Source organism: Neohortaea acidophila, assembly GCF_010093505.1.
Source record: "Neohortaea acidophila strain CBS 113389 unplaced genomic scaffold BDY17scaffold_8, whole genome shotgun sequence".
NCBI classification, from domain to species: domain Eukaryota; kingdom Fungi; phylum Ascomycota; class Dothideomycetes; order Mycosphaerellales; family Teratosphaeriaceae; genus Neohortaea; species Neohortaea acidophila.
In genome coordinates, this window is record NW_022985517.1 from 1,051,270 (window position 1) to 1,065,169 (window position 13,900).

Genomic DNA, 13,900 nt, shown 5'->3' on the forward strand with positions numbered 1-13,900 from the left:
ATGTAGTCATCTACTGTACACTCTCACATGCAAGCCAAGTATCACTAGCACAAAACGCCCAGCCAGGTCAGATAAGGTCGGTCATCTTCTGCCTCCGTATCACAGTAAGCGCGTCATCAGGAACCGCAAACCCCAAGCACATGGGGCGCCGAGCGGTCGATTTATCTTTCGGGTACGGGACAAGCCGCGGCTTTGTGCACACTCGTCCAAGGCCAAGTACTTAGCAGAGTAGGTGGCTTGCTCTTCCTGCAACATGAGGTGGCTTTGCTTAGCTTTTGACCCTCTCGGCGCCCATTCGGCACTTCGCGTTCCGTCTTGCAGATCAACAGACCTTTCCAATGGCAATTGAGGCGCTGCCAGACTCTGCGCTCAGCCCAGCCTTGCCAGCTGAAACCGTCCAGCCTTATCAGCTTGGAAGCCATGGCACTCCAACACATTGGGAAGCTGCTACGCCGATCTCGAACCCATCCACGATGCAACCGGGTAGACAGCTCGTGCATAATTGCGAGTAAAGGATATAAAAGTCGTTTCGTCTCTTCCCAAATTGATTATACCTATCGTATCCATCCATCCATCCATCCGCCCAACCTTCGCAAACCAAATTTCCAAATCTTGTCTTCCTCCACCATGAGAATCTTCGCCCTCCTTCCCGTGGCCTTCACCCTCGCGGCCTACGCTATTCCCGTTGCTCAGCCAGATCCCAACGCCCTGGCCGCCGGAGATGCCCTCCCATCCCCGAGCATGAACTTGGCGAAGCGTGCCCAAGACCCCACCGTCAAAGCCGTCAAGAAGGCGATCCGCCGCCTCAATCTCGACCTAAGCGACACCGTCGACGACCTCTTGACAGCGCTAGGCTTTGACGGCACGGTGGCCGATGTCGACGATCTACTCGCCGGTCTGGTGGGCAATACGGAAGACTTGGTGGGCGAGGTGGAAGCTCCGTACGTCTTTGTTCACGCTGGTGATTTGTGCTTGTGCGCTGATTTGCTGTGTCTAGTGTTCTTGATCTAGTTGATGATCTCGGGCTGGGAGGCCTCACCACAGCCATTGACGATCTCGAGGAGGCGTTGGGTATCAACCCCAACAGCCCCATTTCTTCCTTGTTGAAGGGGCTTGGTCTCTTGCCTCGATAAGCTGGAAGCGGAATTGCCGGGCGGTCTCGTCATGTCCCGGACGAAACTGCAGTCCCTCTGTATTGAGTGAAGGAAGCTGGACGACAGTGAAATTGTCCGTAAGGCAGGGTTGGCGGAGGTTCGCTCATAACCTGGCAGCTAGCAGACACGTTCAACGACATTTAAATTGATTATACACTCACTTCATTGCTTCTCATATCTACTCCACACCCCATCAAATACTACCGGATAGCGCTTCATGCAAGGCATCCCTTCCGTCCCGCAACCATGGCGCAAGAACCAAGCTCCTTTGCGCATCACTGATCGTTCCCACGCCGGCAAATGCCGTCGCAAGCCCCTCTGCCTGCACATCTCCCCATGGTGGAACGGTCTTCTGCGCCGTCTTCAAAGCCATCCTGCTCGCATACACATCGCCACTGAGCTCAGCCAGCTTGCTCCAAGCATGCGTGCCATCCGGGTGCAAAGCAATGGCAGCTTGCGCTTCCGCCAGAGCCCTGACATCGCCGTCAGCCGGAGAATCGACGGAAAGCGCTGCGCATGCTGCCAGCAAGTTCTCGATCTCTCCGCGTTCGCTCATAGTCAGACCATGCTTCGTGCGTAACGTCACCAGGTCATCCTCAACGGCAGCCATCGACTCTGCATCATCTTCCAGAGCGGAGATGGCGCCGAGGAGGGTCACACTCCTCACATGCTCGGGCCAGCTCTCCACGCATTCAAAGAGTTGTTCGCGCGCGACAGTCTTCTCGTCCTCTCCGCCGTGTGCCCATAGAATCTGCACCAGCGAACACACCACATCGGGGTCCGCGTTGCTTTCCTGAATCGCCGAACGGAACATGCCAATGGCGTCTTTGTGCTTCTGCAGGTAATGAAAGGCCGAGCCAGCCGTGAGATGCGCAGACAGGCGAAGCTTCGTCCGAGCTGAAGCTTCCAGTCCGCTGTTTTCGGCATCGGCGCTGAGGTCGAGCGCCGTCTCTGCGTTGTCCGCTGCGGCTTCGAAGTCGCCTGTAGCAAGCAGATTGCGTGCGAGATCGCATTTGGCATGGGCGAATCGAGCAAGGGAAGGCAACGACTCGTTCACTTCGTACTCGGCTTCTGCCTCAATGCAGAGTGATGTGAGGGCTGCTGTGGCAGCTTCGTGGTTGCCCACCCGTTCGAGGAAGAGTGCAGACAAATGCTTGTAAGGCAAATCGGCGGGTGCCTGTCGCGAGAGCTGCTCGAGCGCGAATATGGGCTGGATCAGCGTGGTCAGGTCGTTGGATGCCGTCGGAGTTGCCAGAAGATGATCAAAGATCGAAACGGCATACTGCCGCTTCGTGATGAGAGAGGACGATTCGGCGATTTCAAGTGCATGGGTGAAGTGGCTGAGAGCCTCGTGCGAATCACCGAGCAAGAGAGCGATGAGCCCTTCGCCCAGCCATGCGTGGGCGTAGGTAGGGTCGGTGGACTGCGCGCGACCAAAGGCTTGGTGCGCGAGCTCATGATCATTTTGCGACAGGTATAGCACGCCGAGGTTCGTCCACACTCTCGCGTTCATTTCGTTGAGATGAAGCGAGCGGATGAGCGAATGCTGCGCCACCTTTGGATTCAGGCTACTCGTGACGACTCCCAGAGCATTCCAAAACTCGGAGTTACCGGCTTCCAGTTCGATGGCTCGTTTGAAACAACGTACCGCTGCTTTCAGGTATTGCCTTCCGGAAGATGCTGTGCTGTAGCTGTACGCGCGTTGTTCCGCCCAACCCAGGTTGTACCAAGCAACCGCTTGGGCATGAGGGTCATGCGTGCAGCAATCAATGGCACGTTTGAACGCGAGAATACCGGCAACGATGGCTGCGCTCAGATTGGAAGTCTGTTTCTCGTCACCGTCAGTCGCGAAGGTCTTCAGCGTCACGGAGTCGACCTCTGCAAGGGCACGAAACGACGAGTCATCCAAGCTGATGTGCAGGAGCTGGCGTAGCTCATCAGTCGGAAACTTCGCATCATCAGACTGCACCCAGGAAAAGACCACGCAAGCGTCACCCACAGCCTTCCACATGTTGAAAGATGAGGGATGCTCCGAAACGATATCCACGGCAATGTGAATCGCATTACGAGACTCCGCAATCGCTTGGCCGAACAAGCCCGTCTCGAGACATCTCCAGGCCTTCTCCACCAGAGTCTGCAGAAGCGAGGTCAAGACTCCAAACTCGTGTGGTCGAGGCTTCAAAACATTGCGCAAGCCGGTAATAGCTTCGTCGTACTCGCCGAGCTCACGGTAGACGTTCGCCAGCATGTACTCTGCAAACCACGTTTCGCCGGCAAGGGACACTCCATCCTGTCCGCGGAGATTCAGGGCGTGATTGAAGGTACGCAAAGCCGAGTTGTATCGCCCCGAGTTATGATAGCTCTCTCCCAATCCAACATATGACTGATAGTCATCCGGGTTGATTCGGAGAGCGGCTAGGAAAGAGGTGATGGCCAACTGATATTCCTGCCGGTTCATCTGGACCACACCAAGCGCTGAGTACGGCCAGCTCAGCCCTTTTCTCTTAGATCCAGGCGGCGGCTTCGCTCTGCCAGTGTCGACCACACGCTGCGCAATGACCTCTACAATCTCCCAGTCGCCTTGATCTGCGAAAGATTGAGCAAGTCGCTCTGCAGCTACCGTCTCGTTTGGCGACAGTTCAAACGCTTTTTGAAAGCATTGGCGACCTCGCTTGCGGTCTTTGGAGTAGTCGGTGTAGTAGATTCCCAAGCTCGTGTATGCCGGGGCAAAGTTGGCATTTGTCTTGATGGCAGAGAGGAAGGAGGCATACGCTCCTGTCCGACTTTTGCGTGCGGTCTTGGAGCTATCGAGCTGCCAGATGCACACTCCGATCCGATACAATACTTGTGCTCGTAGTTCTCGACTTCGAGGATTGTTCGCGCTGAGATCTGGAAGATAAGCCTCGAGCTCTTGCTGTGCTTCTGCATAGCTGCCATTTTGTGCACGACACCATGCAAGTTCTGTGCCGACTTGCACGTTACTTGGCTCTTCTCTGTGCGCTTGCGAAAGGAAATCAATTGCACGATCATATTCTTCATTCTCTTCGAGGATGAGGCCGAGGCCGATGAGTGCTGGCGTCCATTTTGGCTTTCGCTGCAGAATGTCTTCAAAGAGTCTGCGCGCCTCAACGTGGTGTCGTGGTGCCTGATGGTAGACGAGCGATGTGGCGAGGACACTGTTCAAGGCATCTTTGGTATTCTGCATACTCAGCCCCATCTTCAAAGATTCGGTGGCGACCGCCTGTAGCCCTTTTCGGGAGGTATCGGCGGCGCTCTCGTGCTCCTCGAGGTGCAACAGGTAATGAGCCACGAGTCGGTGGGCCAATGGAGAAGCCTCAGTTTCGGCAAGTCCTTCGGTCATGACCAACAATCGATCCTCGGGTGCGAGTGGTTTTGCAATCTCATCTCCGTCCTTTGACTGCTCTTGGATCGGAAACGGAGAGATCTCGCTGGTGAGCCAGCCTTCGAGAACCTTTCCCAGCCCAGAAGACGGAAACAGCGCTGTGTACTCATACAAGACATTGCTGTCCAGTTGCTGTAAGTCGCCAAGATCTCGCGATTCCAGCACAAGGTCCCATGCCAGTTTGAACTCGTGGTGGATGATGACCATGCCTTCCGCGAGGGTCAAGACGGTGTCAAGTTGATTGGCCTTCGCTTCCGGCGGACAGTTGACCAGAATGTCGTACGCGCGTTCGAGCAGCTTCTCCTCGTACTGCCGCCGCACATCATCTGCGGTGGTCCAGTCGATGATGTCTTGATATATCCGTGACAGGTTGCTCTCGGAGTAGACTTCACGTTTGACATCTGTGGTAACCTGGCCCAGTTTGGCGCCTATTCTGGTGCGACGGTTTGCGATTTCCTGCTTAATCCTTTGCGCTTCCTCGGTTTCGGTCATATCCGCCAGTCGAATGTAGGTCTGCGAGGGATGAGGTAGTCGGCCTTCGAGGTATTCGTAGATCGGAGTGCCGGGGAGAAGACACTTGAGGGCTCGCTTGTACTGAGCTTTTGAGCCATGCTTCTTGGCGAATGAGATGAATTTATCGATAGCGGTCTGAGAACGGTGAAGATCGTCTGCTTTTGCGAAGAGGAGAGCGACTTTGATGACCGCCTCACGATATTCGTCGACGCGCTGCGAATTTTGGCTCTCGTAAACGCTGCACAACCCGAGCCATGCTTGGCTGTCGTCAGGCTTTGATTTTGCAGCGGCGTCGTATGTACTGGCCGCCTCGTCGGGGTTTCCCTGCAACTCATATGCTCGAGCAAGGAAGAGGCGGGCAAAGTAATTCTGCGGATCTGATGAAAGCACCTTTTGTGCTTCGGCGATGGCTTTGTCCTGATCTCCAGCATCCAGAGCAGCCTTGGCAGCCTTCAAGGCAGTTTTGGTTGACATTGTGGGAGACGTAGAAGGCCCTTAGCCATACCGTCGACAGTGTTGTTTGTAGTATGAAGGCAAACGGAGCAACGATGGCGAGGAACAAGACAAATACTGAAGTCATGAAGCACACCTGCATGCCTCCAAATCTTTGACTTTGGCTAGCGCGAACTCAAAATTGGCCATGGTATCAACATCTTGCCATCCACGCGGTTCTTTGACTGACGAATGGCTGACTAGCCGACAATGGACCAAGACGGTGAATGGGCCGCGGAGACATTATTCTCGCCTTCCAAGGCGCGCGTGCAACAGGCGCAAGCGAAAGACTGGGCGGTGGTGGATGCATGGCTCTCCAAGAAATACGCTTCCAAGCAGCTGCCCGCCTTCGAGAGGAATGAGGAGACGTTGCAAGCACTCCTGACCCTGGCAAACGTACACGAGAACGCCGATGAGCAGCGCAGCTATCTAGATCGCATCGAAAAGGCCGCTCTGGCCGCTTACAACAAACGCAATTCCAACACGGACGAGGTCTACCAGTTGCTGATGAAGAGCATCGCTGGCAAAGGCCCGGAACTCGGCATCCTTGCGGAGTCTGCAGTCACTCTGGATTGCCCAAATCTCGAAGTTTCGACCATGGTGAACTCAGCGGTGGACCTTACTGCTCGCGCCTTCGAAACAGAGCAGCAAGTGCGGCGGGTGGATGCTCAATTGGAGTTGTTGAAGGTGCAACATGACCAAGCGACAAAACAATTAGGCAATGTCAACAATGATGCCTTCTCCGTCGGTTCTGAACTGGCAGAAGAAAGTGCTAATTGGGCCCGCAGCGCCAAGAACATGCGTGCGAAGATAGCGGAGTACGATGAGCGATTGCATGGGGTTGCATCTCCTCGGTCTAGCCAGGCTCAGTTTGACTCGCTGAGAAAGGCAGAGGAGCAACTTGAGGAGGAACGCAGACGGCTTGGTCAACTAGGCGCTCAGTTGAAGGCTTTTCAATCACTTCCTCCAGATCGCGCGGCATCGCGGGCAATGGTCGAAAATGCCAGGGCGCGCCTACACGCTCTGACCGAGGAGCGAGACCGACGATTTGAACAGCTGGCCGGTGCGGACTGACGCTTGCGCTCTGGATTTCGTCTATATGGTGCAGATGCGCTACAGAGAGGAACAGAAGCCGGCGATGGCTCGGCCTACTTCTTCACCCGCCTCGATACAATGCCAGTGACCAACTTGCTTCATCACCCTGAGCTCCTTTCGCGAGCTGCCGAGATTCTTGTGAATGAACTCGCACCCTTCCATCGGCGCCGATTTGTCCTCGTCGCCTGCGAGGATCAAAGTGGGAATGCGGATGGAGGAGAAGTCGGGCTCCTTTGCATCGACGATGACCTGGCAATGTGAAGCGTACGATTTGGGATCTTGGCCGATGATGAGCTCGCGGATGATGGATTTCTGCAGGGCGGTGCTTTTGGCATTTGTCGCCGAAGTGGGGATCGCATTGGCCAAAGACTCCATGCCATCTGGACAAATCGATTAGAGGCAGCCCAAAAGTGAACAATCTTGGCATGACCGACCTTTCATTACCATGTCTATCCGTTGAGTAAATGCCTCCGGCTTGACTGTGCGGGGATTGACAGGCCCAATGCAAACAATGCCCGCCACTCGCTCGGGATGGGCAGCTGCGATTGTGCACGCCATGGTACCGCCCATGGAATGACCCGCAATGATAGCCTTAGAGATACCAAGTTCATCCATAAGACCCACCACATCTTCCCCAAGTCCTTCCATGGTCAGTCTCTCGCCGTTGGATTTCGAGCGGGCGGCGCCGTAGGTGTCCATTGCAATGCATCGATTGTCAGTCACTTCTGGGATGACGGACATGTAGTAGTTCTGGGAAGAGCCAAGACCGTGAATCATGATTACCGGTGGCCTTCCTTTTCCATGGTCTGGATGGGCATCTTGGGTGTCGAAGTAGTTGAGGCGGTGCTTGTTGACCGTGATGTAGGGCATGTTGACGGTCTGCAATTCGCGAGATTGTGTACACACTGAGGAGGCTCGGTCCTAGCTACAAGGCTGCCGGGGATTTGGCTACGATGCGGTTGATGAGGTGATGTGGTCTGGCGTACTGCACGTGCACGTGGGGTTCCTCGGCTTAGTGTACGCTTCAGCCAATGGCAATGCGCGGGGACAGCAATCAAATAGAGTTTCGTACCTGCAGCGCCGCGGTTTCAGGGGGCGCGACTTCATCCGCCCGACGACATCGTGAGAAATATCCCGTCCTGCCACCCCCTCCTTCCTTGCGTGCGCGCACCCCTCGTCCCTCGTCGTTCCTCACCTCCAGTCGCTCATTCAACCTGTACATATACCACCTCCGCCAACACCACAGGCCGGTCCTGTGTTGTATCCACGCTCATTTACCCCCCTTGCAAGTCCGTGCTCTTGAAACACCTCCCCGCGACAAGATGTGGACCGGGATGTCTCGTCTCGCTGCTCGACTGGCGCTTGGCCTCTGTCTCGCCACTCATGTCGCCGCCCAGACCTCTACCTCGTGCAATCCCCTCCACAAGACATGTCCCGCCGACCCCGCCCTCGGCACCACCTTCGATACCACCTTCAACGAGTCCACCACCCAATTCGACCCCTCGCTCTTCAAGGTCGTTGCCGGCGAGGACCTGATCTCGTTCACCTCCGAAGGCGCCGAGCTTACCATCTCCGAGCAAGGACAGTCGGTCACCGTGCAAACCGCCTTCTATGTCTTCTTCGGTCAGATCGAGGTGCTCTTCAAGGCCGCTACCGGTCAGGGCATCATCAGCACCTTTAACATGTTGAGCGACGACTTGGACGAGATTGATGTGGAGATCATGGGCGGCAACACTTCCTACACCTCCACCAACTTCTACGGCTGGGGTAACACCAGCCAATTCAACACGCTGTACATTCCCAGCACTGGCGGCTCATGGGGCACCCAGGGTGCCATGGGCGCCATACATAACTACACCGTCAACTGGACGCCTCAGTCTTTGCAATGGATCTTTGACGGCCAGGTCGTCCGAACCGTCGCCAACGAACCCGCCGGGCAATGGCCGCAGACTCCATCTTACATGAAGTTTGGCATCTGGGCCGGAGGCGACCCCTCCAACCCCCCGGGTACCATCAAGTGGGCTGGTGGTGAGACGGACTACAGCAAAGGGTGAGTTCAATGCTGCGACGACGCTTTGGTGGCAGTAGTCTGACGTGGTAGTAGGCCTTTCACAATGACTGTTCAGAGTATTCGCATGATTGACGGCCACCAGAATGCCTCGTCGTACACCTACGGCGGCAATTCTGGATCCTGGCAAAGCATCGATGTCGCCGCGGGTGAATCGGCAGCCTATAAAGCGATCAACCACAAGCAGACTACCGCAATCCAGAATGCAGAGCAGAAATGGAATGGTCTCTCAACCACCGCCAAGATTGGCATCGCGGCCGGAGTCGGGGGCGGTTTCGTCATTGCGCTGATCGCCTTCGTATTCTACTGCATTAAGCAGCGACGTGCGGGCAGGCGAGAAAAGGCTCTTGCGGATCAGGAGTGGGAGAAGCAGCAGTCGGAGCTGGTTCAGTACCGTCATCAGATGAAGAGGGGCTATTACGCTGTTTCTTCGTCAGCACCGGTAAGTTGAACCGCTACTCAGACCATCGACTGGACCTCACGCTGACGTTGTGCAGGGTCGGAAGTTTTGATTTGAACGCGGCTGCTTAGAGTGACGAGGTCGCTGATGATACCATTTTCTGTTGTTGCGCTGTCTGCATTGGATGCTTTGCTGTATTGCCATGTGTGTACATTTCCGCTCGAAGCGAAAGGCAGCATTTTCCTGTCGGAAACCCGGCGCTGTGATCGCGGGCATTGCTTCATGGCCTCCGCAATGTCGTGGGCTATCCGCAGTCATTTCCAAGCGTTGTCACGCTCTCTGCCACCTGAAAGCGATGGAGCAGTTCTTAGTATAGGTCGAGGCCCATACGATCGCGACATGGCAAGCTGAAGGTCTCGATGCTTCACCCATCCTCGCCGCCCAAGTCCGCTTTTCCTTTCAGCGCCGCCTTCCTCTCCGCCTTCCATTTCGTGTCCCACGCTTCGACCTTGCCACCTAGCACCTCTACACCATTCGGCGCAAGCAACACAACGCCCCGCGCCACTAGAAGATCCCGAAGGACGAGCTTCGCTCCGATAGAGAGCTTCTGCATATTCACATTCGCCATGGGCGACATGTCAAACGCGAACGCCTTCGTCCCCGCAGCGTCCTGCAGCAAGAACATGAAGGGGCCAGAAGCGCCGGTTGAGGTGTTTGCTTGCGCGCCAGGCTCACCATCAGTCGTCGACTCGTCCGCTACGACGCGAATGATTTCCCGTCCCTTGGTCATCTCGCCGCGTTCCTGCGCTTCGATGGCTTCGACTTGCGACCATCGGCTGCGGCCGATGTCTTCCACGTCCAGGACTTGCACAGCGACCGGGCCCGTAAGTTTCCGTTCTTTGATCTCTGGATTGGAGATGTCGGGCGGGAAGATGGAAATGGGTGGCGTTCGCTGCACAGAGCTTGTCAGGTCGCTCGAGAGCAGACGGAATAGCGCCGTTTGTTGCAGAGCGGGCATGGGGGTGTTCGGTCGAGTGCTGGCCATGAAGCTTGCAAGCCATGCTGGGGTTGGATAGAAGTGCTTGGCGCGGAGATAGTCGGCTATGGCCTTGATGACTTCTGGAGAGGCTGCAGGGCCTGCCATCGTGCCTTTGGGTTACGATGCGTCACATTGTGCGCACATCGAATGAGGTGGTGCATTAAGTGCGGTTCAATTTGAGAGAAGACAGCGGGAAGACGCGTGCCGCGTTAAAGTGCCCCACGTCAAAGGGTGCTTACTTAATCAATGAAGCGCCGCGACTTCAACGGCACTTACATTCCATGTTTCCCTCCCACTCTTCCTCCACTGCTTACACAACAGCAGCAGTGTAGGTGAGAAGGGACGGGATAATCATGTCCACCATTGCTTCCCCGCGCCCTTCGATCTCCTCCCGCCGCACCTCCACCTCGGTGGGAGATGCAGCACCAGCGGAGAGGAGTAGTCGCCGCAACAAAACCTCCGCCCTGCGCGACTACTACGGCTTGAAACCCGGCCTACCATCCGACACACCACCCCGTGGAAGCCTCGACGTAGACATTGAACAAGACAGCGAGATCGACCGGGCGTCCTTCTCGCCCGCCACACACGTCGAGAAGGTGTTAAAGGAGCAGGATTTGGCAGGCGTGTTGAAGACGGAAGCGAATCTCGTCAGAGAAATTTGGGCGTTGGATGGAGAGAAAAAGGCACTGGTGTACGACAATTACAGCAAGCTGATTGGGGCCACCGAGACGATCAAGAAGATGCGCGAGAGGATGGAGACGCGGCAGATGGAGACGAGCACGCTTACGCCCGCGATTAGCCATATTGCCGAGACGGCGGCGACGCTGTCCGCGGAGTTGTACAAGAAGGCGCCACAAGGGAGAGAGACAGCGGAGGGGAGTAAAATCGATGAGAAAAGAAGGGAGGAGCAGGCTACGGTACGATGGGCACTCTCCGCTCCACAACGGTTGGCGAGGCTGGTGGAACAGGGACAGCAGGCGGAAGCGGAGCGAGAACTGAAGGATGTCTCGTCATTGCTGCGGCATTGGGATGGTGTCGAGGGCGTGGATGAGCTTCGTTCGGCTTGCACTGCAGCTCTCGGCGGGAACACGTGAAGCTGGATTTGCTACCTCCGGGTTTCAGTATAACCTTCCGACGATGCTCCAGGGATGTAAACACCTATCAAGAACCAGATCTTACGTCCAGCTCGCGCACGACAACGCTGGGCGCGACATACGCTCGAGGAACAACGGCGTGGCACGGAAGCAGCCGCCCTTGCGAGTTTGCAGTCGATGGAGTATGGACTTCCAGATGGCCAGTGTGTAAGGAGACACGGGACGCATCGACAAGACTGAGCATCGAAGACGGGCGTACGATCTGCAAGAACTATACAAAGACATGACGCATATCAACATGACTCGACCGACCAACAACCGTAAAAACACGCTCGCTACAACGCACAAATCGACCACGATTCGACTCAAAGAGGCGGCACGTCGTTGTTAACTTTCTGCATCCCGCACCTCCACAAAATGTCGATAGCGTTCAAGGGTGCGCCGGCGGAACGACTTGCCCCAGATTTGCATGGGGATTGTCAAGGCCTGAATGAAGAAGTCGATCACTCCAATCGCGATGAAGGTCGGGCCCACGCCGTCTGCTGCCAACCAAAGGCCTGGTGAGATGCATTAGCTTACACGGCTTCACATTGCCTTCATACTGGCGGAACTTACTGCAAGTGAAGGTGAAAATCATTGCCAGGGTATTGTTGATGACAGCAACGCCTACCATTCCCTCCAAAATTGTGTCGGGATAGGCATCCATCAGATATGCCATGGACAAATCGCCAGCGCAGCCCCACCCGAAGCCGATGAGACCCAGCCCAATGTATGCGCCGGGATTACCTTTGGACCACTGCCAGCCATCCCCCGAACCGATGCCGAATAGCATCAGGCCTGCTGGATTGAGGATGGCGGAAGGGTAGAGAAGCCATAGTCGGTCTTCGGCCTCGGAGATGCCGCCTCGTCTCTTCGCCATCCATCGAACGAAGACATCGGAAAACCAACCGCCGTAGATACAGCCAATGACTGCGCCGATGAGCGTGGGAATGTTCAAGATGGCGACCGCGTTGTTGCCGTAGTTCCATGGAGCATCGTAGTAATTATCCTCTTCGATTGTGAGGTAGAACGTCAACCACGCATCCTGACCGCCCCATTGCAGCCCCGCGAAGATGACAGCCGGGAAGGTGAAGATTCTCATCAGATGCCACAGTCGGCCAAAGTACTGCTTGATGCCAGTGCCAACCATAGAAGGAGCTGGGGTGATGATTTGGATTCGCTGCCAGTACGTCCTCTTGCGGTCGGCTGGGGAGCCTGTGTCACTGCCTGAAACAGATGGCTCGACCTTGAATTCGGGGTTCTCGTTGTGGATCTTTTTCTCGTCATCCGAAGGCGAGATCGAGGTCTCCACGGCCGGTGCTAGACCCGGGGCTTCGCCGATGTAATGGTCACGATAGAACATCGTCTCCTCCAAGCCAAAGAAGGTGACAATGATGGTGACGCTCGTGATGATGGCGGCAACCCACCCGACCCATCTCCAGCTCCGATTCGCGATGAGGCCTGCGAAAAGAGGGCCGAGAAAGGTACCGACGGAGGTGGCGAGGACGTACAGGCCGAGGGTCAGGCCGCGCTGGTGCTGGAAGAACAGATCGGACAGGGAGAGCTGGACCAATGCTTCAGCACAGCTCTCCGACGCGCCCACGAACAGCTGGTTCCAAATGGAGTCCTGGACGTTTTGAACATTGGCGAACCAGATGGCGCCAATCAGGGAAAACATGAGACAGATGAGGTATTGGACTCGACGACCCCAGAGCCAGGGCATCGGAGAGGCCAGAAGGGTCCAGTAGCCAATGCCGATGAAGAGCACGCCGGCTGCCGTATTTTCAACGGCGTAGGAAATGTCCAGATCCTTGAGCTGGCCGTCGCCCGCCGCACCCGCATCGTTAGACGTGGCGGCGGTGAAGCCGGTGATGAAGAGCACAAGCGCCGCGTGCCAGTACTTGCGCCATGGCGACCAGTTCAGAGGGTCGTTGGGCGAGTTGGTCGGCTTGGGGTTGAGGATGATTTCCTCGTCGTGCAGGACGCCGTCGATGACCTGGAAGTAACGCACCGTGCCGGGCAAGAAATTTTCCGTCTCCATCTGCCCAGCCATGGCCCAGCCGCGCAGACCAGGCAGTGTGTCGAGCGAGATCAGTCAGGTATGAAGGGGGGCAGACAGAGAGTCCGAGGACGGAGCAAAAGATATACTGAGGCTGCGTAATGGGGCACGAGGGCAGCGCGCCGCTAGCTCAATCTCCTCTTTGCTGTCGCACCCAGCTGATACGGTGCGAGTGCGTGCGTTGGGCGGGGGAAGGCCAGGGTCCCTGCCGGCCAATACTCGTGGCGTGAGAACCGACTGATAAGGGTGGCGTTGGGCTTCGTCACGCAAATCCGGATTGGGAAAGAGGGAGAGTGAAGATTCCACCACCGACATTCCTGCAGCGTGCGCCGCCTGTTCATCTATTTCCTACATCTTGTCACTTGATGGCCTTCTTCCATATCACTCTCCGTCGACACCGACGTGTCCGCGACTTGTTTCCATCCCCCTGTGCCTCGTGGGGGCCGGCGAGTCCCCCGCATGCAACTGCTCAACGCGGCTAGCCCGATCCCACCCTGGACCCACTCGACTGCCCCGGATGCGAGATGATAGACGCAATCAAGGC

The 13,900-nt window shown here is 56.2% G+C and overlaps 8 protein-coding genes across 8 annotated transcripts; 4 read left to right on the top strand and 4 right to left on the bottom strand.

Moving 5' to 3' along the window:
• Positions 1–55: 55 nt before the first annotated feature.
• Positions 56–1,306, top strand: BDY17DRAFT_301372 (uncharacterized protein). Its single transcript, XM_033734227.1, has 2 exons — positions 56–941; positions 998–1,306. Exons 1-2 carry the CDS (start codon positions 421–423, stop codon positions 1,131–1,133), a joined length of 657 nt encoding a protein of 218 aa, XP_033588026.1. The 5' UTR covers positions 56–420; the 3' UTR covers positions 1,134–1,306.
• BDY17DRAFT_301374 (uncharacterized protein) lies at positions 1,307–5,621 on the bottom strand. Its single transcript, XM_033734228.1, has one exon. The coding sequence runs from the start codon at positions 5,542–5,544 to the stop codon at positions 1,348–1,350; it is 4,197 nt and encodes a 1,398-aa protein (XP_033588027.1). The 5' UTR covers positions 5,545–5,621; the 3' UTR covers positions 1,307–1,347.
• Positions 5,622–5,720: 99 nt separating this feature from the next.
• BDY17DRAFT_189000 (uncharacterized protein) lies at positions 5,721–6,843 on the top strand. Its single transcript, XM_033729991.1, has one exon. The coding sequence runs from the start codon at positions 5,773–5,775 to the stop codon at positions 6,634–6,636; it is 864 nt and encodes a 287-aa protein (XP_033588028.1). The 5' UTR covers positions 5,721–5,772; the 3' UTR covers positions 6,637–6,843.
• BDY17DRAFT_253644 (putative alpha/beta hydrolase) lies at positions 6,676–7,527 on the bottom strand (the record flags this gene model as incomplete). Its single annotated transcript, XM_033731361.1, has 2 exons — positions 6,676–7,037; positions 7,092–7,527. The coding sequence occupies 2 exons, from the start codon at positions 7,525–7,527 to the stop codon at positions 6,676–6,678; spliced, it is 798 nt and encodes a 265-aa protein (XP_033588029.1).
• A 464-nt stretch (positions 7,528–7,991) lies between these two features.
• BDY17DRAFT_318048 (cell wall glucanase) lies at positions 7,992–9,237 on the top strand (the record flags this gene model as incomplete). The annotated part of the gene is made up of 3 exons (XM_033736155.1): positions 7,992–8,707; positions 8,762–9,167; positions 9,223–9,237. The coding sequence occupies 3 exons, from the start codon at positions 7,992–7,994 to the stop codon at positions 9,235–9,237; spliced, it is 1,137 nt and encodes a 378-aa protein (XP_033588030.1).
• A 312-nt stretch (positions 9,238–9,549) lies between these two features.
• On the bottom strand, positions 9,550–10,269 carry BDY17DRAFT_326149 (uncharacterized protein; the record flags this gene model as incomplete). The annotated part of the gene is made up of 1 exon (XM_033737467.1): positions 9,550–10,269. The coding sequence occupies one exon, from the start codon at positions 10,267–10,269 to the stop codon at positions 9,550–9,552; it is 720 nt and encodes a 239-aa protein (XP_033588031.1).
• A 248-nt stretch (positions 10,270–10,517) lies between these two features.
• Positions 10,518–11,231, top strand: BDY17DRAFT_233848 (Vps51/Vps67-domain-containing protein; the record flags this gene model as incomplete). The annotated part of the gene is made up of 1 exon (XM_033730259.1): positions 10,518–11,231. A coding segment is annotated over one exon (714 nt), but the record flags the coding sequence as incomplete, so codon positions are not given.
• A 414-nt stretch (positions 11,232–11,645) lies between these two features.
• BDY17DRAFT_253622 (major facilitator superfamily domain-containing protein) lies at positions 11,646–13,350 on the bottom strand (the record flags this gene model as incomplete). Its single annotated transcript, XM_033731357.1, has 2 exons — positions 11,646–11,815; positions 11,874–13,350. The coding sequence occupies 2 exons, from the start codon at positions 13,348–13,350 to the stop codon at positions 11,646–11,648; spliced, it is 1,647 nt and encodes a 548-aa protein (XP_033588033.1).
• Between the last annotated feature and the right edge of the window lie 550 nt (positions 13,351–13,900).